The sequence below is a fragment of the Epinephelus lanceolatus genome, chromosome 13, assembly GCF_041903045.1.
Source record: "Epinephelus lanceolatus isolate andai-2023 chromosome 13, ASM4190304v1, whole genome shotgun sequence".
Classification (NCBI taxonomy): Eukaryota; Metazoa; Chordata; class Actinopteri; order Perciformes; family Serranidae; genus Epinephelus; species Epinephelus lanceolatus.
In genome coordinates, this window is record NC_135746.1 from 12,243,470 (window position 1) to 12,267,958 (window position 24,489).

The 24,489-nt window shown below is 40.6% G+C and overlaps 1 protein-coding gene across 2 annotated transcripts in view; it reads left to right on the forward strand.

The window, feature by feature from the left end:
* The first annotated feature begins 215 nt into the window (after positions 1–215).
* lpin1b (lipin 1b) overlaps positions 216–24,489 on the forward strand; it is a 29,867-nt gene continuing 5,593 nt past the window's right edge. The window contains exons 1-11 of one of the 2 annotated variants that reach the window (XM_033647802.2): positions 216–423; positions 16,363–16,566; positions 16,653–16,748; positions 19,402–19,691; positions 20,625–20,738; positions 21,863–21,986; positions 22,077–22,386; positions 23,134–23,227; positions 23,317–23,501; positions 23,704–23,797; positions 24,058–24,127. In XM_033647802.2, the coding sequence (XP_033503693.2) occupies positions 352–423; positions 16,363–16,566; positions 16,653–16,748; positions 19,402–19,691; positions 20,625–20,738; positions 21,863–21,986; positions 22,077–22,386; positions 23,134–23,227; positions 23,317–23,501; positions 23,704–23,797; positions 24,058–24,127 (1,653 nt within the window). In that variant the 5' untranslated portion in view covers positions 216–351. Of the gene's footprint in view, positions 424–11,441; positions 11,685–16,362; positions 16,567–16,652; positions 16,749–19,401; positions 19,692–20,624; positions 20,739–21,862; positions 21,987–22,076; positions 22,387–23,133; positions 23,228–23,316; positions 23,502–23,703; positions 23,798–24,057; positions 24,128–24,489 lie in introns of those variants that run through there. The other variant, XM_033647803.2, reaches the window with a different exon arrangement.

Genomic DNA, 24,489 nt, shown 5'->3' on the forward strand with positions numbered 1-24,489 from the left:
TGTGTGATTACGTGTGTGTGTGTGTGTGTGTGTGTGTGTGTGTGTCCACTTAGACTAGAATTCTGACAAACAATCCTAACAGGTGTCCCCCTTCCCAAATGCCTAAGAAGTCAGGGGGTCTGGTGGAGGATGACCATCCCAGGACAGTCTCAGGTTTCTGAACATGGGGCCCAGGTAAATTTAGTAAGACGCTGTCCACTTCTACCCGGCAGTCAGACACTTGACATGCTCGCAGAGTGAGGACACGAGTTGTAGAGTGGACCAAACTTGGGGCGTTCTTATACATACACATCGGTTCAGAGGTAGCAAAGACCGGAGAGCTGCAGCTGGGATCAAACACATTATGGAATCATGATATCAGAAGAGGATGATGAAGAGTTTGAGGCTGTGGAGCAGTATGTCTCTGACACCACCTGGAGCTGGGTAAAGTGATCCGTATATCACATGCATGTGTGGAAGAAGAGCATGAATAAAATGCACACAATCAGTGGAGGTAAAGGTGAAGGATTATGATTTTACATGCATCTAGTTGACAGCAGGAAGGGAGAAAAATGCAAAGATGAAAAGCAATGTGTTCATGTATCAGGACAGAGCAGGACTAAAGACATAATTTGAAGACGTTCCGAATAATGTTCTGCTTTGATAAATTAAAGATCAGAAATAGTGTTTTAAAGCAGGTCCCAACTCCTGAAGCTGGTTTGTAGGCCAGCAGAGACAGTGACACCAGGGCCGTGTGTTTCAGTAATCCCCCTGTAAGGCGATCTGCTCCGACTGAAACTTGGGCAGAAGGAAAAGTGTGTGAAAGGGGGACGAGAGAGGACAGGGGTAATGCAGGGTGGAGGGGTAGCCTGATGGGTGAGCTGATCTTCTCACCCCATCTGTGGTTTTCTGAGTTTGGGTTATTTGGTAAAAAGGAACGCTACATGTGTCATACCAACACATTTTCACTCCGACCTTGTCAGATATTGATGTTCGGTCATGGACTTTCCACGTCCAGATACAACGTGAAAGGTTGGTTGTTGATGTTCTGGGACACCGTGTCAAGTTCTGCCTTTTACATACATTGTCTTCATTCAAAATACGCAGGAAATGTAACGTTACGCACTGCGTTGGTACATCACTGCAAATTGAACTTTTTTACCTGCAGCAACAAAAACACGTGGTTGGGTTTAGGAAAAAAGAACAGGGATTGGCTTTAGAATCTTACGGGACACAAACACTGCTCTCTCGGGTGAAAGTTGTGGGTTGTTGGACCCATCCACTACCCCTCCTTCCCGCCCCCAGTCGGACTTTCACCACCTTAACTTTTGTCCTTGTCCCGCTGCATTTCCCCTTTATGCCGCTAGATGCCGTTACACTATATCGGCAATCAGCCGCGTATCATGCCGCATTAAAAGACGCCTTTTTCATTGGTTTCTGACACCACGAGTTACTACCCAAGCACCACATTTCGATGACTTCACAGTGAGACCGGGTTTGTCATACAAAATGATAGTTTGCAACTCTTGCAACTCTCTGGCAATTGTTTCCAAACATTGTCGAATCTGTCACAATATATCAGTTTCAACAGGTATTGACGATTAGGTTCTTAATCATGTGCCATTTTGTTTTGATGAAAACCAGTAGCATCCCCAGAAATTTTTCATAGGGGTGGTAAGATGGGGTTGGTGAAAACCTTGGGGTGGAACCAACACCGAAAACCACAACTCAATTTCAGGAATTCTTTTATGCTCTGGCAGCGCTGTGGTAGAGTGGTTAGCATTGTTGCCTTATTGCTGGACGGTTCCTGGTTCAAACCGGGCGTTGGGGAGCCCTATTATGTGGAGTTTACATGTTCTCCCTGTGTCTGTGGGATTTCTCCAGGTACTCCAGCTTCCTCCCACAGTCCAAAGACATGCAGGTTAATTGGTGACTCTAAACTGTCCGTAGGTGTGAATGTGAGTGTGAATGATTGTCTGTCTCTATGTGTCAGCCCTGTGATAGTCTGGTGACCTGTCCAGGCTGTACCCCGCCTCTTGTCCAATGTCAGCTGGGATAGCTGTGTATTTTTGGACAGACAAAATGTACAGAGCTGTAAAGTTGTCCACCATGGTACGGGTTTGCTGCTAGCTTACCAATTTGTCTGTTGTTTGATCTGTGACGGAATAGGTCAACTGGAAAAATCCAATACTAACAAGCTGAAAGGGGCATATCACCTATCGTAGTGGAGTCGGACATTCTTTGGTCAATTAACTGGTTCCCCTTCTTTGCATGTATACTGGTACAAGGACAATAGTCCAATTAAACGGCCTAGTCAAGCTATAACTGTAACTCGACTTAACTGTGCGTGTAAACTTACTTAATGTGTTGTGTATCTGTACATGTTAGGCGATTCATTGTTCTTAAAACAGGCTTGTGTTTCCTTTTCTTAAAAAGACAAATATAAAACTTTAATCTGAAGGAGTATATCGATTGTAAGGAACAAAACATAGGGGAGACTGGTGTGTACCCATAGAACCCACTGTCATTCAGATGTCTTGAGGTGAGAGTTTGAGGGACCCCTTTGAAAATGGCCATGCCAGTTTTTTCCTTGCCAAAATTTAGTCTAATCTTGGAGCATTACTTAGCCTCCTTACCAAAAAGGAGGGTACCCTTGTGCCTCTTAAAAACAGTAATGTCAGCTTCCAATTATTTTTGCCAGTGGGGTGCCAGCAATTGTGTCAGGGGAGCCATGGCTCCCTCGCCCCCCCCCCCCCCCCCCCCCCCTTGGGAGCACCACTGACCAAAACACCATAAAAGTTATTTGTCCTGAGTGGATAAACATTGTTGACCTCATTTCTCCTCCTCTCACAGTCCCCAGCTGTAACTCAACAATGTTTTGCCTGAGAGGCTGTTGTACACTCATAATCTCACGCATTAAGGACAAAGAGTTTTTTTCCTTTAATCACTGTATCAGAGTTTAACAGCTCCAGCTCATGTTTCTGTCAGTCTCATGACTCTCAGGCCAGAGTAGCCTGAGCCAATCAGAGGCCTTGATATCAACCAAGTGTGTTAAAAGATTATGCAATAACTTTGTCAAAGCACCGTGCCCTCGCTGACTCAGCTGAAATGACGTCTAAACACCATGACTAGTACTTGAATGTGTTGTTGAACACGCTCTCCCACAGATTCAAAATAAGAACTTTAAGAGACCTGCAGGCTGCTGGCAATCCCAGCCGGCATCCCCGTCTTAAAGAGGCTGTAGTGGGCTGAGTTTTAAAGCTAGTTAGAAGATACTGGTATCATATGAAACTAGAGGACCCAAGGAATCCAGTGTCATGTTAGCTTCTCAGGAAGGGGGCTAAATAACACTCCACAGTTAGGCTACATTTTGGCAAGTGAAAACGGGTATGCCCATTTTCACAGGAGTCCCTTGACCTCTCACCTCAGATATCTGAATGAAAATAAGTTCTGTGGGTACCCACAAGTCTCCCTCTTACAGATATGCCCACTTTATGCTAGTCCCATACAGTTTTTTCGCATGCAGTATAAATGCATTCTTTTGTCTTTTTTCTCTTTGAATATTTCAGCATACTGGAGTCCCAAAACAGTCTTGGAATTGCATGAATTGGGTATGACTGGAAAGCTGAGACTCTTGTGGGTTCAGTTTTTTTCATGTGTGATGATGTTAGCCCCTTTTGGAAAAGGACCTGACAGTACAAAATGACAGATTGTGACCATTGGGATAATCACAGCCTTGTGAAACTTATAGCCACAAACTAGAGAGCTTGGGTAGTCATAGATATGCTGATAATAAGGAGGTTTCTCAGCAGTTTCCAGAAGTGCTCGCCATTCAATTGCTGAAAAATTCAATTTATAGAGAAATCTCTGGATATATTTTTTAAATCAAATCACAGCATGGATTTTTCTATGGTGTTCCTCTAGGTCTTTGTGTGTTAATGTGGAATTTTGGAGGGATTTTTGATCACTTTTATCAAGTCTTGGGTGGTAAAACATACTGAAATTAAGCACTAAAACTGGTATCAACCCAAAAATTGCAGCAACAACTTATGAGACATAATTGTGACATATTCAGCTATGTCTCAAGACAGTCTAAACCCAGCTCACATTCCTATTAGTGGATTCAGCTTCACAATGATAGGAAGAGCTGACACTGAAGGATCAAAAAGCAATGTCACGATGAACGCTTGGTTGCCACAAGCCAGTCATCCCTGTGGTAACTCTTCTAATGCCCCCTGCTTAAAACCCAAAACGTCAGTAGGATTCCCATGAGAACGGGCATCATATCCTCCTGAGACCCTGTGTCCTCATATGAGGACATCACATTTTGGGTTTACTTGACCTACTTGACTTCATTCTACTTAACTTAGACTTGTTGTCCTTGTTCATGGACCTTTTTTGTGCCATCTAGTGGCAGTACAAGCACAATACACTAATCCATGGAAAAGCAAGTCTGCAGTTGACCCCGATACAAAAGTGGACAAGGTCCAAAACCTGATCACATTTTATGGTTGAAACTTGTTTATTTATGATTAATGATGTTTGTAGTTTGATATGGCAACAAAGTTGACCAATTCTAGCAACAGCAACAAGTTAAGACACTGTTAATTAGGAAGTACTTGTTTGAAGACAGAACTTTATTATCGTCTCGTTGAAGGACATTGGGACTTAATTATCATTGACAGTGTTTAGTTTTTTATACTTATCCGGTCCTATTGATCCCAAATAGCTAGGAGAAATTACAAAAGCATACCTAACAAAAGTTTTGGTCTCTGGAGGATATACTTCCATCGCAATGCTCTAAGCCCCTACACACTCTTAAAAGTTTAAATAGGCACCTAAACAAAACACAATGGTTATAGAGTTATGACTCAATAAAACTTCCCACACAGTGCTGAGTTGCATCTCAAATTAATCTTCAGGTTCCTAGCTTTCAGATGATGTGTACCACTTCAATGTGTCATATACCGCTGACCTGCTACCCCCTGCTAAATGTCCCCTGCTCCCCTAAAATATGGGTCCATGGTGGGCCTCAGAGGGTTAAAAATCCCTGCACTCTTCTATATGAATGCAGAGTAAACAAATGATTGCCCTACTATAATGTGATTGGTGCACAGGAAGCAGTCAGCTCATAGCTACAGATCTGTATATACAAAGCTGTGATTGGCTGAACTGAGTGTGAGACAACCACACCAGCCAAGACACTCCTCTGAGCAGAGGGGGAATTTTTGTTGCATTTCTAAATTAGGTCAGCCTCAGGTACCGAATAAGGCCTGCTGTAAGTCTGTGTGACAACATGTGGTTTTGTTTTCACTCAGCTGATAAATGTTGCAGTGTGGTTCAGAGTCATATGTCAACTTGTTCGTCGGAGCTTGATACCGGTCACGCCACTGACCATACGTGATGAATGTGAAATTGTTACCATATGCCGTTTGGTGTCCAGAGTACATTGACTGAACTGAGCTCTTCCTGGCAAAGCAGCTCGTTCTTAGAGGCATGTCTGAGGGCAGCTGGACAGCTCAAATATCCTCAGAGAATCTCTGTGACACTGACAAAAAGACTGATGTGAGGCTGATGTGGTGCCAGTATGGGCTGTTCACTGCTGGTGTTGAAATACAGTATAATGGTATGTGTCATGCCTGGGTCTGGTTCTGGCTCACTGTTACACTTTCTGTAGAGGTCATGTCTGCAGAGCATCGTACACACAGTCATATAAGACATTATGATGCATTAAGGAACTTTCAGTTCAATGAGGAACTTTCTAAAAAATAAAAACTTAGTCTTGTTTCTCATCATTTTAAGATTCTAATAATAATTCTGAGTTAATACATTATTCCAAAATACTAATTCATTATTTTTGAGATAGTAACTCATTTCCTTCGGGATCAATAAAGTGTCTGTCTGTCTGTCTGTCAATCTATTGATCTATCTATCTATCTCATTACTTTGAGAAATGCTATAATTTTTTAGTACACTAAGTCATTGTTTTGAGTTACAAAGTAATTATTTTGGGACACTAAATCAGTATTTAGAGGTTTTACATAATACTTTTTGGATACTGAGTCATTGTTTTGAGATACCAAGTCACTATTTTGAGATACTAAGTCGTTATTTTTGAGATACTATGTCAATATTTTGAGATACTAAGTCATTATTTTGAGATACAAAGTCACTATTTTGAGATACTAAGTCATTATTTTTGAGATACTATGTCAATATTTTGAGATACTAAGTCATTATTTTTGAGATACCAAGTCACTATTTTGAGATAATAAGTCATTATTTTTGATATACAAAGTCACTATTTTGAGATACCAAGTCACTATTTTTGAGATAATAAGTCATTATTTCGAGATACCAAGTCACTATTTTGAGATACTAAGTCATTATTTTTGAGATACTATGTCATTATTTTGAGATACTAAGTCACTATTTTGAGATACTAAGTCATTATTTTTGAGATACTATGTCATTATTTTTAGATACCAAGTCACTATTTTGAGATACTAAGTCATTATTTTTGAGATACTATGTCATTATTTTTAGATACTAAGTCACTATTTTGAGCTACTAAGTCATTATTTTTGAGATACCAAGTCATTATTTTTGAGCTACCAAGTCATTATTTTGAGATACTGAGTCATTATTTTGAGATACCAAGTCATTATTTTTGAGCTACCAAGTCAATATTTTGAGATACTACGTCAATATTTTTGAGCTACTAAGTCATTATTTTGAGATAATAAGTCAATATTTTGAGATACCAAGTCATTTTTTAGGTACTAGGTCATTATTTTTAGATACTAAGTCACTATTTTGAGCTACTAAGTCATTATTTTTAGATACTACGTCACTATTTTGAGCTACTAAGTCATTTCTTTTGAGCTACTAAGTCATTATTTTTAGATACTAAGTCACTATTTTGAGCTACTAAGTCATTATTTTTGAGATACTAAGTCATTATTTTTAAATACTAAGTCACTATTTTGAGCTACTAAGTCATTATTTTTGAGATACCAAGTCATTATTTTTGAGCTACCAAGTCATTATTTTGAGATACTAAGTCGTTATTTTGAGATACTAAGTCATTATTTTTGAGCTACCAAGTCAATATTTTGAGATACTACGTCAATATTTTTGAGCTACTAAGTCATTATTTTGAGATAATAAGTCAATATTTTGAGATACCAAGTCATTTTTTTAGATACTAGGTCATTATTTTGAGATACTAAGTCGATATTTTAAGATAGTAAGTCATTATTTTTGAGATACCAAGTCACTATTTTAAGATACTAAGTCATTGTTTTTATATACCAAGTCATTATTTTGAGATACCAAGTCGATATTTTAAGATACTAAGTCATTATTTTTGAGATACCAAGTCACTATTTTAAGATACTAAGTCATTATTTTTGAGACACCAAGTCACTATTTTAAGATACTAAGTCATTGTTTTTATGTACTAAGTCATCAATTTTGAGATGCTAAGATACTAATTCATTATCTCAACATACTACAACATTGTTTCAAGATAGTGTCTTTATTTTGAGATACTACATCATGTTGAGATACCAAGTCATTATTTGGAGATATTACATCAATATTTTCTGAAACACTACATCAATATTTTGATATACTACGTCAATATTTTGAGATATTAACTTATCATTTTGAGATACTTAGGGACTCCTCTTTCAAACACTGTAATGCATTTATATGGCTTCATAAAACTCTTTGTAAATGTTTATTTTCATGCATCACAACCTACAACATAGTTCATAAAGCATTACAAGTGGTAGATATAATGTATGACGTAATACTTTGATAATGCTTATGCTTTATGCCTCCATGCCAAAGTGACAACTGTGTTTGAAAGAAGAATCCAAGTCCTGTCTTACACAGCACAGTATAACTACCATAACTATATAAAGACACATGGAGGATTACTGTAACATATCATAACAGATTAATGCTCAGGGTTAATATCTTTCACATGTGGTTATTTAATATAATGCAACAACACACGGCACATTCAGGGTGTAACAAGTGTCACACTAGCTGAACTGTAGCTGCACAGCAGAGAAGAGCTTCCTTACTAGAATTTGTCCATTGCTTATTTTTTTAAATTTGCAATGAGGGAAAAAATGCTGCCACATTAAAGTGCATTTTACATCATTAATTATACAGTCAAAGGAATAATAATTCCAAGTATCTATCCATTCATAAAACTGCCTCATGTCAGCTGAGGCTGCAGGTTGGTGCAGGGTCAGCAGATTAAAGTTCTCAGGAAACAAACTGTTAGTGAAACTAAACATGCTAAAACTGCACAATTACACACACACACACACACACACACAGCTGGAGTAGTGCAAGATGAGACCACAGCTCTGACATGGTGACATGGTGACATGTACTGCCTGCTACTCAAGAAATTATCAACTAGCTCAAATTTATGAGTGGAACATTCTTTGTTTTAAATCTGATTGGTTTTATCTTTAATTTGATTCCCCTACTTTCACAACAGAGTCATTCGACATGACAGTACGAACATTTCAAAAGTACAAAACAGTCCCCCAAGATAACAACACACAGGCCTCAGTGTTGGTAGGCTGTGGTGGAAAACCGCTCACAAAGACACACATTCTTCCTTTTCTGGTTTAGCCCAGAAAGTCTGTTCACAGTCTGGAAAAACAATTAGTTCCCTTACACACACACACACACACACATACACACAGACACAGACACAGACACACACACACACACACACACACACACACTGAACTAGCTCTTGTCGGAGAAGAGCTGCACGTGAGGCTGCTGTAGCATGTAGCCCATCAAATATTTGGGCTGCCACAGGGAGGTTTCCATGAAGAAAGATATTTCACTGTCTAAGTTTTAGCTGTGTTCCCACTTTCACGTACACACAAACGCACGCACACACGCACGCACACAGACGCACACACAAAAAGAGTAGCTTTGGCAATAACTTTAACATCCATGCCAACAAAGTTTTTTTTTTTTTAAATTTGATTTAGACTATGTTATTATCTGTTAAGTGTGCAAATGTATGGAAGCACATTTCTCCCTGTGTGAGATAAAAAAACAAACTATAAGTCATTATGAGAAACTTTCTTTTGTTAGTGTTAGTATCTAAAAAAAAGTAAAACCGTCTCAAACAATGAGTTAGTAACAATGACTTAGTATCTCAAAATAATGAAAAATAACACAAAGTCAATATTTTGAGATACAAACTCACTAAGTCATTATTTTTAGAGTTTGTCATTATTTTGAGATACTGAGTCATTATATTGAGACACTAAGTCACTGTTTTGAGATACTAAGTCATTATTTTGAGATACTAAGTCATTGGTTTCAGATACTATGTCATGATTTTAAGATACTAAGTCACTGTTTTGAGACACAAAGTCATTATTTTGAGATACTAAGTCACTGGTTTCAGATACTACGTCATGATTTTAAGATACTAAGTCATTATTTTGAGACACTAAGTCATTATTTTTGAAATACTAAGTCATTATTTTGAGATACTAAGTCATTATTTTGAGATACTAAGTCAGTATTTAGACACCAAATCACAATTTTGAGATACTAAGTCAATATTTTGAGACACTAAGTCATTATTTTGAGATACTAAGTCATTATTTTGAGATATTAAGTCATTGTTTTGAGATACCAAGTCATTATTTTGAGATACTAAGTCATTGTTTCAAGATACTAAGTCAGTATGTTGAGATACTAAGTCATTATTTTTGAGATATTAAGTCATTGTTTTGAGATACCAAGTCATTATTTTGAGATACTAAGTCATTGTTTTGAGATACTAAGTCAGTATTTAGACACCAAATCACAATTTTGAAATTACTAAGTCAATATTTTGAGACACTAAGTCATTATTTTTGAGATACTAAGTCATTATTTTGAGATATTAAGTAATTGTTTTGAGATACTAAGTCATTATTTAGACACCAAATCACAATTTTGACATACTAAGTCAATATTTTGAGACACTAAGTCATTATTTTGAGATATTAAGTCATTATTTTGAGATACTAAGTCATTATTTAGACACCAAGTCACAATTTTGAGATACTGAGTCATTATTTTGAGAAACTAAGTCACAATTTTGAGATACTAAGTCATTATTTTGATATACTAAGTCATTATTTTGAGATACTGAGTCATTATTTTGAGAAACTAAGTCACAATTTTGAGATACTAAGTCATTATTTTGATATACTAAGTCATTGTTTTGAGATACTAAGTCATCATTTTGAGATACTAAGTCACTGTTGAGATACTAAGTCACTGTGTTGAGATACTAAGTCACTGTGTTGAGATACCAAGTTATTGTTTTGAGATACTAAGTCATTATTTTTTAGATAGTTTGTTGTTATTAAGAGACACCAACTGATAATTTTGAGATAATGAATCATTATTTTTAACTCATTTTTTGAGATGTGAGTACTTATTTTGAGGTACTGATTCTTTTTGTAATACTAAATCATTATTTTGAGATGCTAAGCCATTATTTTGAGATAAGTAATTTATTACTTAAAAAAGCTTTTTCATTACAATGACTTCCTGGATCCTTTTTTGCTGGGCTTGCAGTGGGGGAAGGTTTGCCTTGAGCTTTTTTTTTTGTTTGTTTAACCAGAGAGTGATTTTTTTTTAGTAAAGCTTATGGGGGAAAGTCCTGGTTTGGGTTAATCTGTCATAAATAACTTTCTGAACAAAAAACAATGAGGAAAACTTCTCCCGTGTGCAGCCACAGCACCACCCTTCTCTCATACAGTCATTAAATGTAGCTGGTGCTGGGTTCCCCATGATGACTCCAGCAGTCAGGTCCACCACCACATCCTCCTGACACACAGTAACTCTACAGGGCCTCAGCACACAGAGGCTCGTCTGCCAACATCGCATGTGCTCTCATGCAGGCCTGTGATTGGCTGAGAGGATCACCTCACTGCATCATACTGAATGGGTAACTTCAAGCGCTGACGTAGCGCCGCTATTTCCCGCCGTCACAGCACGGCTGCTGCTGGTTACAGTTTCCTGAAGTGCCCTTTAAACTGAGACAGTATGGCGCTGTAGGCTCGTTCCAATTACACAGTCTTTAAATAAAAAACACGGACTAATATATATTTTTATCACTGCAGAGTACAAATTAGCCTGTTTTAGGAAGTTTTAGCCTAAATATCCAGTTAAAAGTCAGCTAAAATTATTAGCTAAATCAATAAATTAGCTAAAATACACATACAACGCTACGTTCAGGTCGAAAATACAGATTTTGACGTTTGTTTGCGACAATATAAGCTATTAACTGTAATTGTGTTGCCACTGTGGCAGCTCAACCGATGAGTTTCGCAACGCAGCATCTCAACGCTGATTGGCCAGCGGGCGGGATTCGATGCAGGTGATGTCACCCACTGACGAGGCTCGCTGAGATACACAGAGAGAGAGACGGGGAGTCAGGGGCGGACAGAGGGACAAACGAGTATCGCGTTGACTTAGATAGTCCGTTTATTGTCGCTGTTTGTCCGTGACAGCAGGTTTGGGTTTTACCAGACACTCAGACATCACCTCCACCGGGATATGAGGCTTCTTTAGGGTGGTGTCGAGCTGTCATTCACCGCTGAGGAAACGCCAGTCTCCGTGTGTTGGTAAAGACTCAGCAGCTGTAGAAGGTATGAAGCTGTTTTTATGATGTGTATGACTGCACCTGTGTGTGTCTGATGATATGTGTGATTTTAATACAGTTTTACATGTTTGTTACCATCACTACTCTGACCTTAAACTCAGCATACACTCATCATCAATCATTTATTACAACATTTTCGATTTGCAGTGTCAGGATGTTATGAGTCAGCTTTTATTCCCCTTGAAATGTGTGCATGAAAAAACACAGGCACATATGTTTTCTTTTAAATAACACTAATAAGTCATGTAACATCTACTTGCTGGGACTTTTATTCTCTTAAATGCTCATCAGTGCGGATAATAGTATGTGAGGCATAATGTATACTTGCACATTATCTGCTGAGTGGCCCAGCCAGTTTCCAGCCTGCAAGGAAATCACAACTGCAGCTTGTAAACCCATTTAACTAATGACCATACAAGCCACTTGCTTTAAAAACAGCATTTCACACAGGCTCTGGTAAGTTTGTATCCACAACTACTCCTTTTTGACACCAAACAGTGCTGTCAGTGTGTTGAGACTGTTCCTCTTTTCTCTCACATCTCATCTGCACCTCAAGAACATCTATTTTTGGATGCGTCTCTGCAGCTCATAGCAGTGTTCACATTAAAAGTGCTTCTGAGAATCAGCTGCAGCTCTGTAACCCAATGCTCCAGTGATGAAAGGGGGAAATTAATAATTAAAGATGGCTGAGGTCGTCTATAAGACTTTGTTATGGCTGGTCTGCTGCTCTAAATTTAGGCCTCATGTTCCTCTATAAGGGGCCTGAGCTTGTGGTCACATGTTCAAAGAGGGGGGATATGCTGGCATTGAGCCAAATCTTCCCTGTTGCTGCAATCATTTAGGGGCCCGACTGCCAACTGAGTCAAGGTCAGACCCCCTCCATCCTGTTGTGAGACAACTGCAGTCCTCAAGGAGTCTTGATAGCTATGCATGTGGGACTTATCACGTGTGGTCATGGTGTTTGCATCATAGAAATGTAAATAATTCAGTCATATCATGGTGCTAGCAGGGATGAGGTTTAATAGATGCTCTTGAAATGGCTTTAGTTCTTTACCTTAGCGTATATTGTTAATCCTGAGGCTACTTGCAGAGAGAGATGTCATATTTGCCTTCATTTGCATTTATTTGTTTTAGAGTTGAGCTGTAACGGCTAGTGGGGAAAATGGGATTAATTGGAACAGAAACAGAGGTACATAACAGGATCAATACCACAATGGAGAAGTAGAAATGCATGTGCATAAGTGTTGTAAAGACAGAAAAAGACGCCAGTTTAGCTTGTTCCCGTAATTAATTATCAGAAATCCATAATAATAATAATAATAATAATTATGTAACTAGTGACAGGACCTAATGTTACAAATTCAGGGAAGTGTGCGTGCATGGATGAAAACCTGGCTTCAAATCTGAAGTATTTCACAACAACTGCACCCAAAAAACTTAGGTAATCTGCTTCACCAGGACCAGGACTGTGTGGTTTGATCAGATTAGACAATTATAGAAATCTGTATCGGGAAGCAACCAAAAGTGAATAAAGGTTGGCAGGAAATTGTGTGTTCGTGTTAGATCCCAGTACTCATAGTAAGTAGTGGATTGAGAAACAAGTTTTAAGGGTTTTAGAGGAACACTTCACCCCACAAATGACCATTTGTACATCAGTTAATCATGTTGTGTTGCATTGAAGAGAACTTTGTTTTTCTTGCATGCCTCTATGGTGAACGAAGAATCCAAAAAGTGGAGAGAGGTCTTGATGAATTGAAGTCATAGGGGTCCATGTTTAACAACAGCAAAACTATATCATACTAGAACTAGAAAGTCTTTATTGTCATTGAATAGGAATACAGTGAAATTAGTTGTGACATTCAGGTGATGCATCCCAACAAAGAACATAAAAACACAAGACATAGGACATTAAGTGAGGATACAAATGCAATACAGAAATAACTATAAAAGTATTTATTAAGCGAAGGGCTTAGTGGGTGGCAGACTGGCTGCACATTATTTGCTTTTGTTTTATTTAGTGTGCTGATGGCTGTGGGAAAGAAACTGTCTCCGAGTCTAGTGGTTCCTCTTTTTTCAGCTCTGCAACATCCATTTATAAACTCTCACACATTTTGTTGTTTTTAAGGGTTAGGTTGAACTCACCAAAGTCACACAATAACGTAAACAAACTACCTGATCGAGGCAGCAGTAGACCAGCAGCTCCTGTGTTCAGTGAGGTAAAATGACTGTTTTTGTCAATGGAGTCTGGCTTTAAAGAGAGCGTAGATAAGTTGCACTTTAGTTCTTTTCCCCGTCGCAAAGGAGTGTCTGTTTGGGAAGTGCTAAGCGTACAACTGGATAAATGAGGCTTGGATTATACTGAGCGAGTTGTGTGAGAGTTTGTAAACAGATGTTCGATATACCGTAAAACTCAAATTAAAAGCCTGGTCCTAGTTAAACACCAAGTCCCCTTTACTAGCCTGGTGTGGCTACACATTTTGACAAGTAAAGGCCTGTCTCAGTTAGAGGCCTGGTCTGGATGCCAAGCAGTTCTTTGGATGTATAAAACCAGGTTGTTGGCTACCTCAAATGATGTGTCCATTCCTCGATTGCCCTGTAAGTTATTCATATTCCTTTAGTCCGTAAGGGTCCTCAGATCATAAGAATCAAAAAGGGGTTTTCATGAAAATTGATCCAACGGGATAAAGTGGTGTTGTGTCGGTACACCAGGTGCTGTAACTCGCCCTTTTTCTGATGTGCTGTCAGTTGGATCAAATTAATGATTCATAACTGATATATTATCCGAAGCCTAATTTATATACAATATTCATACAAGTTTAGTTTTGTGTGAAAGGAATTAAAGGCCTGTCCCAAATGTAGGTAAATAATAGTCTGGGCTACTGATTGAAGTTTTACAGTAGTCTTGCTGTTAACGTGGACCCCTATGGCTTCAATTCATTAAGACTTTTCTCCATTTTTGGATTCTTCGTTCACTTTGGATGCATGTGAGAAAAAGTCTTCTTAACAAATTCATCATGACACAGGTTGAGTAATTGATATACAAGTTGTCATTTGTTGGGTGAACTATTCCTTTAAATACCAAACCTTGTGCCCCCTCCTTCTCTAATGTCACTATGTTGCTATCATCAAACCAGAAACAGTAATTACAGTGTACAGTGTATGACTGACTGAGGCGTCTGTAGCTGTTAAAGAACAATGACTCATGCATTTAATCTAGTTATCGCGTGACAGTATTCTTTACCTTCAAAAGACATTTGCACATTCTGACATGTCTGTGAGCGCCCAGGTGCTCTGCTGTAGTTCCCATCTCAGCCCATAAATGCCACACAAGGTCACTACACTATATGAGCACAGACTGGTTTAACTTCCCTTGACCTCTGCTTTCGAGGGGTCGCTGAATGGAAAACAGTCAGGTTTCCCAGACTTATCAGGAAGGGGAGAAGCAGGTGGGAAGGTCAGAGTAGCAACAGGTTCTTTCTGCTGTATGTAGGCTGCAGACTGTCCTGGGAGAAGAGTACAGAACAGGAACCAGCCACCGTGTCCTTTTTCCTCAGACATACCAGTCACAGTGCTGCTTGAACACTGACTTCAGATCATAGTATTAGAATAACTCCACCTCATGCCCCCTGAGGGAGCGTTGTACGTCATCGGTGGTTTGATTGACAAGTGCAAGAATTTCACAGTAGATGCTGGTTCATAAACACCTCCTTTTCTGAAGGTTGTCTGAGTTCGAGACAGTGATGTGGAGCTCAATGATCTCGACTATTCAGTGGATGGTTCACATCGTGTGAAGTGGGGTTGTATGAGGTACTTATACATAGTTAGTGTGTTACATGTGGTAGTTAAATGTCAGTCGGCACGCACCCAGTTTGGAGAAGCAGACAGGAACGCTGACGTGGAAGCTTAGCAATGTACTGCTGTGGATGAGGCAGCAACACAACATATTGTAGCAACCTAAAATAGTCCCACCTAAACAAACAATATGCATACACTCTATTCAAAGTATTTTCACGGCTTTACCTTGCTGTTAGACAGTGATTTCCAACCAGTAGCTGATGCCATAATGCTGGTCTCTTCACAGCCAAACTCCATTGAGAAAAACAGTAATTTTAACATCTCTGAAGACAGGAGCTGCTCGCCTACCGCTGCCTCAATCAGTTGGTTTATTTGTCTCATTGTGTGACTTCAGCATTCAAAAGGCTTAGTTCAGATTCACCAAAGTCACACAATAACAGAAACGAACTAACTAATCAAGGCAGTAGTAGACTGGCAGCTCCTGTGTTCTGCAAGCTAAAATTACTTGTTTTTTCAATGGAGTCTGGTGGCTTTGACGAGAGCATCAATGTGGACTGACAAGGGCTTTCTGCGGCCCTGAAAATATTCTTAAAATAGCATACACTTATACTATTATTGATTTTTTAAGGTGGCTAAATTACATTTTGTTGCTGCCCCCGTCAATAGCAGTACATTGCTCAGCTTCCGTGTCAGTACTCCAGTCTGCTTCTCCAAAGTTGGGGTGAGCCATCTACTGTGGGTAATACACTGACTATGGATAAGTACCTCATACAACCCCACCTAAAAAGATCCCAATTTTGACCTCTTGGTATGTATGTAGTTTACAGTTTCAATGCTGATCATTTTGTCCCCTCTTGTCCCTCCTCCAGACCCGCCAGACCATGAACTACGTGGGCCAGTTGGCGGGCCAGGTGTTCGTCCAGGTCAAAGAGCTCTACCGAGGCCTCAATCCCGCCACGCTCTCTGGCTGCATTGACGTCATCGTAGTGAGACAGCCCGATGGATCCCTGCAGTGCTCACCTTTCCACGTCCGTTTCGGCAAGATGGGAGTCCTCCGCTCCCGAGAGAAAGTGGTAAGGGCAACCGCCTCTCTCCTCCGTCACAGAGAGTTCTAGCCTCTCAGATACTTAATGCTTTGCCCTTTTCTCCTCTCCTCCAGGTGGACATGGAGATCAACGGCGAGCCAGTGGATCTACACATGAAGCTCGGGGACAATGGAGAAGCATTCTTTGTGCAGGAAACAGAAAATGATCAGGTACGTATGACCATGAGCAGCTTTACATACTCCAGGCGAAAGTGTCACACAACATCTGTTAAATAACGGACATTGATTCAAATAAAACAACATTCAAATGAAAACACACCAGTCTCCTCCCTGCTGACGTCCCTGACACCCAGACACACCCATGTTTACAAGCGAGAACGTTTATCCAAAGTATTTTCCTCCTTACGCGCAGTCATAGTGTAGTAGCTCGAACAAGGTCACGCTGTGTGCAGAGTTGGCACAGCGGCCAGGATTTTTTTTTTTTTTTTCCCTTTCCCTTTTTGGCTGAACAGCATTCCTGTGTTCATCAGTGAGTGAATGAGTCCTGAATGCAGCTTTTACTAACTCAGCCTTTCTGACCTATATTAAATGCAGTGGCCTTATGACTGAGGACAAACCTGCACTTGAGTTTCATGGCAAAGAACTATGCTTTTAAGAACGTGAATTTGGTTTTTAGTTAGAAAGATAAAGTAAGAAAAACACCCTCCTCCTTCTAAAACTCTTTTTACTTTTTGATTTTCGAACTGCAGGTTGAAGTGTCCAAATCCCGTGTACTGTTATTGTAATATGTGTCTTTGCTACGTGCGCAGCTGAACGACACAAACAAGCGGGGAACTACTGAGACAGTGGGGCGGCACCAACAAGGGAAGAGGGTGATTTATTCTCCCCAGAGTGGTGTCACATTCCCAGGCCTCACAGAGAAAGCAGGAGGCGGGGAGACTGTCTCTCTGAGCCCTTTTTTTTTTTTTTCTTGGCAAAGAGAAGGAAAACGTGAGGGAGCATTGTCCAAACCACAAATCATATGGTTAAACCTCACATTTTCCTCCCTCTCCCTCCCTCTCTGTCTTTTTTTCCCCGTATGTCTGCACACACACACATACACATTTATACTCCCCCACGCCGACAGCAGGAGACCCTCCTGGAAAGCCTTTTCTTTTCCTAGAAGGAAGTAGAGTCGCCTCCTTTCACAGAATTGAGGAACAGACTGTTGTGGATTGGCTGTTTGGCAGCTGAGGGTCTCCTTACAGCAGAGGTGGCTGCAAACAGTTTGGCAGCGATTGCCTCGGAACAAAATTGTGCAAAACACTCACAGTTAGAGTCCTGTTCTAGTGGGAGCTGATCCAGATTTCAAAATCTAGTTTTAGCTCGGTTGCGGAAATTGTCAGGGCGGATGCTAGAGAAGATATTTTGGATTTAGTTTTTCAGTGTTTCACATTCATAGCAGAGATAATATTAGTGCTGGTCTGGAAGTGTTCCACTGAACAAGCTGCACACAGCAGCACAAATGGGTCTTTGTGTCGCAGGCAGATGCACATAATGCAACAATTAAAAAGGGTGACTTTGGTATTCTTCAGCTTGGAAACTATTTGCCCATGTTTGTGTATCTAAGTGACTAATGAGGACAACAATTTTTGGAAATGGTCCAGTGTTAAGCAAGAGCGCTGCAGCCAGCAGCCGCAAAACAGGCTACAGTGCAACCACTCGAGGGGTGTTTGCACCGTTAATGTATGTCCACTTAAGTGTTTGTTTTTGCCACTGACAGGCTCAGAGTGTTATCATAAGTCAACTTCAACTTTATCTTGTCACTAGAGGGCAATTAGTCACACAGCAAATAAAAACACTCATAAAAAGACACTAGAGAACACATAAGCATATAGATACTTAACAATCAGGGGGAGGTGAGGGGAACCAAATACATCAATATCAGCATCATCATCATCACCATCATCAGTGTCTGACAACATTATGAAAAGGATCCCGACAGAGATAGACCTTTCGTCAAAGACTAAGATCCTTTTTCTTTAACCAGAAACAGCCCCGAAATCGCCGTCACCAAACCCAACAGACTCCATTTAAATAAACAGCAATTTAAGCGTGTATAGAGGCAGCATATTTTCACATCTAACTGGGTGAATTAAGAGTTTATTTCAACCAAACCAGACTTGGCGATTGTTGAAACAGCGAAAAGAGGAACCAAGACAGCTTTTGTGAGTTTTATTTTGTTTCTGTCGACTTTGAATTAAGTATGTTTTATGATGATAAAATCACTGTTTATTTAAATGGAGTCTGGTGGGTTTGGCGAGAGTGATTTCAGGGCTGTTTCTGGTTAAACAATAAGGATCGTACTCTATAATAAAAGGTCTATCTCTGTAGGGATCCTTTCCATAATGTTGTCACACACTTAAAACTAAAATCTGAGCCTGTCATTGGCAAAACAAACACTTTTAGTGGATGTAAATTGAGGGTGCATTGCAGCCTATTTTGCAGCTGCTGGCTGCAGCCCTGTCGCTCAATACTGGAACAGTTTTAAAAATTATCGTCTCCATTAATCACTTACACACAAAAACACTGGAAAATATGGTTAAAAAATACCCTCTAATTTGAATACTTCAGGATTTATGGATTAAAAATGCATATTTATTCAAAATCTAACAGTTTTATGGCTCTGTAGAGGAAGCATTTTACTGATGCTTCTTATTTCACTTTTTAATCCTGTTTATAAGAAGTGCTACATAAAAAAAGTTTTAATTACTCACACATTTACTTGAAAACCTCCCTTCCCCTTTAACATCACCCACATGACACTTGTGAGTTTCAAAGACAGCATTCATGGTTTCACTTCTGCGTCTTCTCGTCTAAACAGGAAGTGGTTCCCTCCTACCTGGCCACCTCTCCCATCTTGTCAGACGGAGCCATCATGATGAGCTCCTCCCTGATGGGGAAGAGCTCCGGGCCACCGATACAGACCCTGGGCTCCGCGGGGACCTTGGGAGAGACGGGCAGTTCCATGATGATGAAGAAGAGGAGGAAAAGGAGGAGGAAGGCCAGGGCGGACAGCGTACGGAGGGAGGAGAGCGGGGAATACTCGGAGGACGAAGACATGTTCACTATAGACATCAGCTCGGATGAAATGGCGGAGATCGAGAGCAACAGGTGAGAAACGTGGAGACGATACAGGAAAAGGAGGAAGGATATGTGAGAAAAGAGGAATGGAGAAAGTGAAAAAGAAGGAAGCAATGAGGGGAAGCGATACACGTGACAGTGAGGGAGAGGAGGGGTGGACAGGGAGATAAAAAGTATAATACATCACTGAAATGAGCTCTGAGAGCAGCTGTAATGGAAGTGGAGAATAAACAGATGAGCGTCTGTAGTGGAGAGGCCTCCAGCTGTGGGACTGGCACACACACACACACACTCAAGACCATATGAAAACCACATGTGTGATTTTGACTGAATAGAAAAGACGAAGCTCTGCATGTGAACAGAGGAAATATCCTCCCTGTATGTTTAAGATAAGGGGCACATACTCCCTGTGCACACAGTTTGTAACTGCCGACACGTGACTTTGCCTCTTATGCGCAGTGTTTAGTCTAAATCAGTCGAGTATGTATATACAGTATGTCGGTCAGGCGTGCAGCTATAGGAGCCATGTCCCTCCCTTACTGTACTGGGTGTTTTTAAGTCCATTTATCATGAATGAACAAAGCAGCTGCTGTAAATAACTGCCACGTGGAAGATTTATTTACTCCTCTGCACGTGTGTAGGAGATACATTACGTTTAATCCTGGCTCATCTCTACTGTACTCTACTGTAAAACAACACCAGGGTGGTTCTTCATTCAGATAAGCTTACAGAGAATACAGTTGATGACCTATATAAGAAAAGATGGATGTTTATGTCATGTAAGCAAAGTTTTGCTTTGAAATCAGGTTTTGTTACTGAAGGAAACAGTCTGCTCTAATCTTAAAGGAACAGTTCGGATTTTTTGAAGCGGGGTTGTATGGGGTACTTACTTACTCTATAGTATAAAAAATGCAGATGACGATGTTGCATGGTGTGCATATACAGTATTTGTGTGTGTTGCAGGAGTTCGTCTCGGGATGTTCTAAGAGAGGAGACCACAACCACTTCAACCAGCGGCTCATTCAAACAGACGGGCATCTACACTCGTTCAGATGGAGAGTGGAGCCCCATTCAGAGGTGACTCATTCACACATATGACAAAGGCCTTTGTGTAATTATGCATCACAAACAGCTCTATCTTACTATATAATGATGAAAACTCTGTCCGTGTGTGTGTCTGTTCCATGTTTTTCTCCTCACTGACTTGGTCAATCCATGTGAAATTTGGCACAGTGGTAGAGGGTCACGGGAGGATGCGAATGAAGCAATATTACATCAATTGGCCAAAGGGGGGTGCTATAGCAACCGATTGAAATTGCAAACTTTGAATGGTCATATCTCATGCTGTATGTCATAGAGACATGAAACTTTGCACAGAGATGCCTCTCCTCATGAGGAACAAATTTGCCTCAAGAACCCATAACTTCCGGTTATAGAGATTTTCCGCCATTTTGAATTTTTTGAAAAACACTTAAAATAGATCTCTTCCTAGGAAGTTTGAACAATCTGCATGAAACTCGATGAACATAATCTAGGGACCAATATCTAAAGTTCCCTCTTGGCAAAAGTTGGAAAACTTACTAAAACTGAGCTTCTATAAGGCAATGAATATTGCGGAGGGCGTGGCTCATCACATAAAGGTGTATAACATCTCAAGGGTTTCACCCATCACCACGCAACTTTGTAGGCATATGACCACACATAATCTGAGGGGACCCCTCCATTATTGACCCCATCAAACAAAATGGGGGTGCTAGAGAGCCTATTTCTTATCTAGGCCTAACCGCCAAACCGATTTTTACTAAACTTGGTAGATATGTAGAACAGGACGCCTCAAGGTGACTGGAGAAATTGAACTCTAATTGGCAACTGGGTGGCGCTATAACAACAGAAAAATGCTTAAAAATGGCTAAAATGCGACCGATCGCTGTGGCTCCCCCTGTGGCCCAATGTTTGTTGGTTTTTTTTTTTCCTAATTTTTGGTATGACTAAGTCATGGTATGGTATGCTGTACATAATCACTTAATGAGTGTCATTCTGTCAGTCAGTCATTCTGTCAGTCCCATGTTTTTCTACTCACTGACGTGGTCAATCTATGTGATACTGCACATAGGCATTGAGGATTGGCATAGGTAGAAGGTGACAAAGCTACCAATGGGTATGGACTAGTAATCATTGTTTATCCTCTTGTCCTCTTTCAGCCCTGGAAACTCTCGTCCTACCTCTCCCAAGAGCGACTCTGAGCTAATGACCAAGCTGTCAGACGCAGACAATCAGGATCAAGCCATGCACTGGGCGTGGGGAGAGCTGCCACAGGCTGCCACGGTAACCAAACTGTCCATTTCGCATCCACACACAGACACATCAACTCTATTTGTTGTGGTTTTGTTTCATCCTCTTCCCCTTCTTTTCCAGCCGTCCTTCCTCCCAGTGAAACCCGACCCTCCACCAGTTTGCCCAGTGTCCATCCCAGTGTCTGAGAGCACACACTTCCGTGTGATAACTCAAGAGACATCGTCAGAACAGTGCGGACCCTGCTCTGAAATATCGGCGCTCAGGCTGCTGATGCCAGGGGAGACCAGGGAGGAGACAGTGGGGATGGAGTCAGAGTCCATGAGGGTGGAGACGCAGACAACTGGAGGTGTCGCAGCTCATACAATAGCTGACATGGAGGAGACGACTCCTCGGCCACAGGGCAAAACGGACTCTCCGTCCAAGAGAAAAGGTAACGTTCAAAGTGCAACTACACAGTTACTACATGATTCCTTTCTATGCAACCAATTGGTGAATCTCATTCAGGGCGCCCTATTTAAACTGCTCTGGCCTGCCTACTGTTGCTGCTTCCTCTGCAAGCCGCCTCCACCCCAGCTCCTCCTTTTCATTTCGTGTCTGACTCATCAGTGTCATTTCTGTTTGTCACTGATGCTGCTCTGTTCTGTTCCTGGGGGGTCTTTGCTGCTGTTTTCCATGTAGGCGCATGGAAGGGCAGGGAGGGGTATGAAACTTTGAGTTTGTGGTCCTTTCCTACAGAGTTTTAAGAGTAAATTTCCTGCATTCTGGTGAATTTTAATGCATCAATTTTAGGTGGAAATGTCTGCAATTTCCTCAAAATAAAAGTGCTCTGCTACTTTTATATTTTTATTTAGGGGGGTAAGGACAAATGCACATGTTGTAAATATTAAGAGGGACATGTGTCCTGCTTCCCCTCGAAATCTTCGCCTATGTTTTTTGAAGACGCGCACTTTGCAATAAAAGTCCACTGTACTGCCTTTCATGCTTTTAGAGGCATTTTAGACATAAACATAAACTTTGAAGCAGATTATTAAGATATAGAACTACTTCACTAAAGATGTGAGAATGTGTTTTTCATTGATTTATTCCTCAAAAAATATTGCATTCAAATGATTTCCTCATGGATAAATCCAAAAGAAAAGCAAATACTTATTTTAATGGAGTCGTTTCTCTGTTGCAGACAAGAGAAGCCGCCATCTTGGCTCAGATGGGATTTACCTGGATGACATCACAGAACTCGAGCCTGAAGTGGCGGCTCTTTATTTCCCTAAGAGGTATGACTGAGTCATAACTTATGTGCTTTTGACACAGCTTTACAACATTTGGGCGTCCATCCATTCTTATAAACACCTCTCCTCTGTAGTGACAGTGGTTCGACAGTGAGGAGCATATCAGACCCAGGCCTCCACAGCACCAGTCTGTCCCCACAGTCTGTCAGCTCTGGAGGAGACAGCGGAGTGGACAGCTACTGCGACCCCATGGGTGACATGCCATCTATCGCCATCTCCTTGTGTGGTGGACTCAATGAAAACAGGGAGATCACGAAAGGTAAGACACTCATACTGATGAATATTCTCACGTTTCAGTTATTGTAATTGTTTTGGATTTGAATTGGCATCGTCTCTGAAGCTGCAGCACATCTCACCAAATGGAAGTGTAGCCTGTCATTGGCCAGTGTCAGCCACTGTATCGTGCACTGTGTTGACAGCTATGGGACAAGACATTGAACATGAAACGTGTGTCCTTACAGATCAGTTCCACGAGAAGATCATCACATACCAGCAGTTTGCGGAAAACCCCTCCATCATCGACGACCCCAACTTGGTCGTGAAAATTGGCTCCAAGTAAGACTTCCACACTCATCACACTCACAGCAGAGTGAGATCATGTTTATGTCTAAATATAGTCAAACAGCAGGCTATAAGGAGTTTACAGTCTACTGTGTGCTGTATGGATTTAGCTGCCACACACTGCAGCAAACACTGCAGAGTGTGCAGGATCGTAAGGGCTCATAAGGAGGTTTTTTGCAGAGACATTTGGCTGACAAAGTGTTTTCTGCTGCAGTTATGAAATTGATAAAAATACATTTTGTTTTCTCCCTCAGATACTATAATTGGAGCTCTGCGGCTCCACTTATGCTGGCTATGCAGGCCTTCCAGAAACCACTGCCAAAGGTAAGAAATTGATACACAGCATGGATACTAATGACTCAAGACTGGAGGGTGGTGGCGTTATATGAGTATCACTCCCCCTTTTGAGTGAAACTGGTACTGCATCCTGTTTGTGTGTCTCACATTCAAGTTGTACTAGGGCTGCATGAAACTCTAAAAAACTAACAGTGTGATATTTTTGTTTCTGTAATACATAGTTCAATATGAAAAAACACAGGAACTGATCATTCTAAAATTATTGGTATGTGTAGGGGAGTGTATCTGCAGAGACGATAAAAATGATAAAAGCTGAAACTTACCTTTTTCTCTTAAGAATTTTTTGATTGGGAGGAGGGAGAAATTAAGTAGATTAATACACTAGTTGG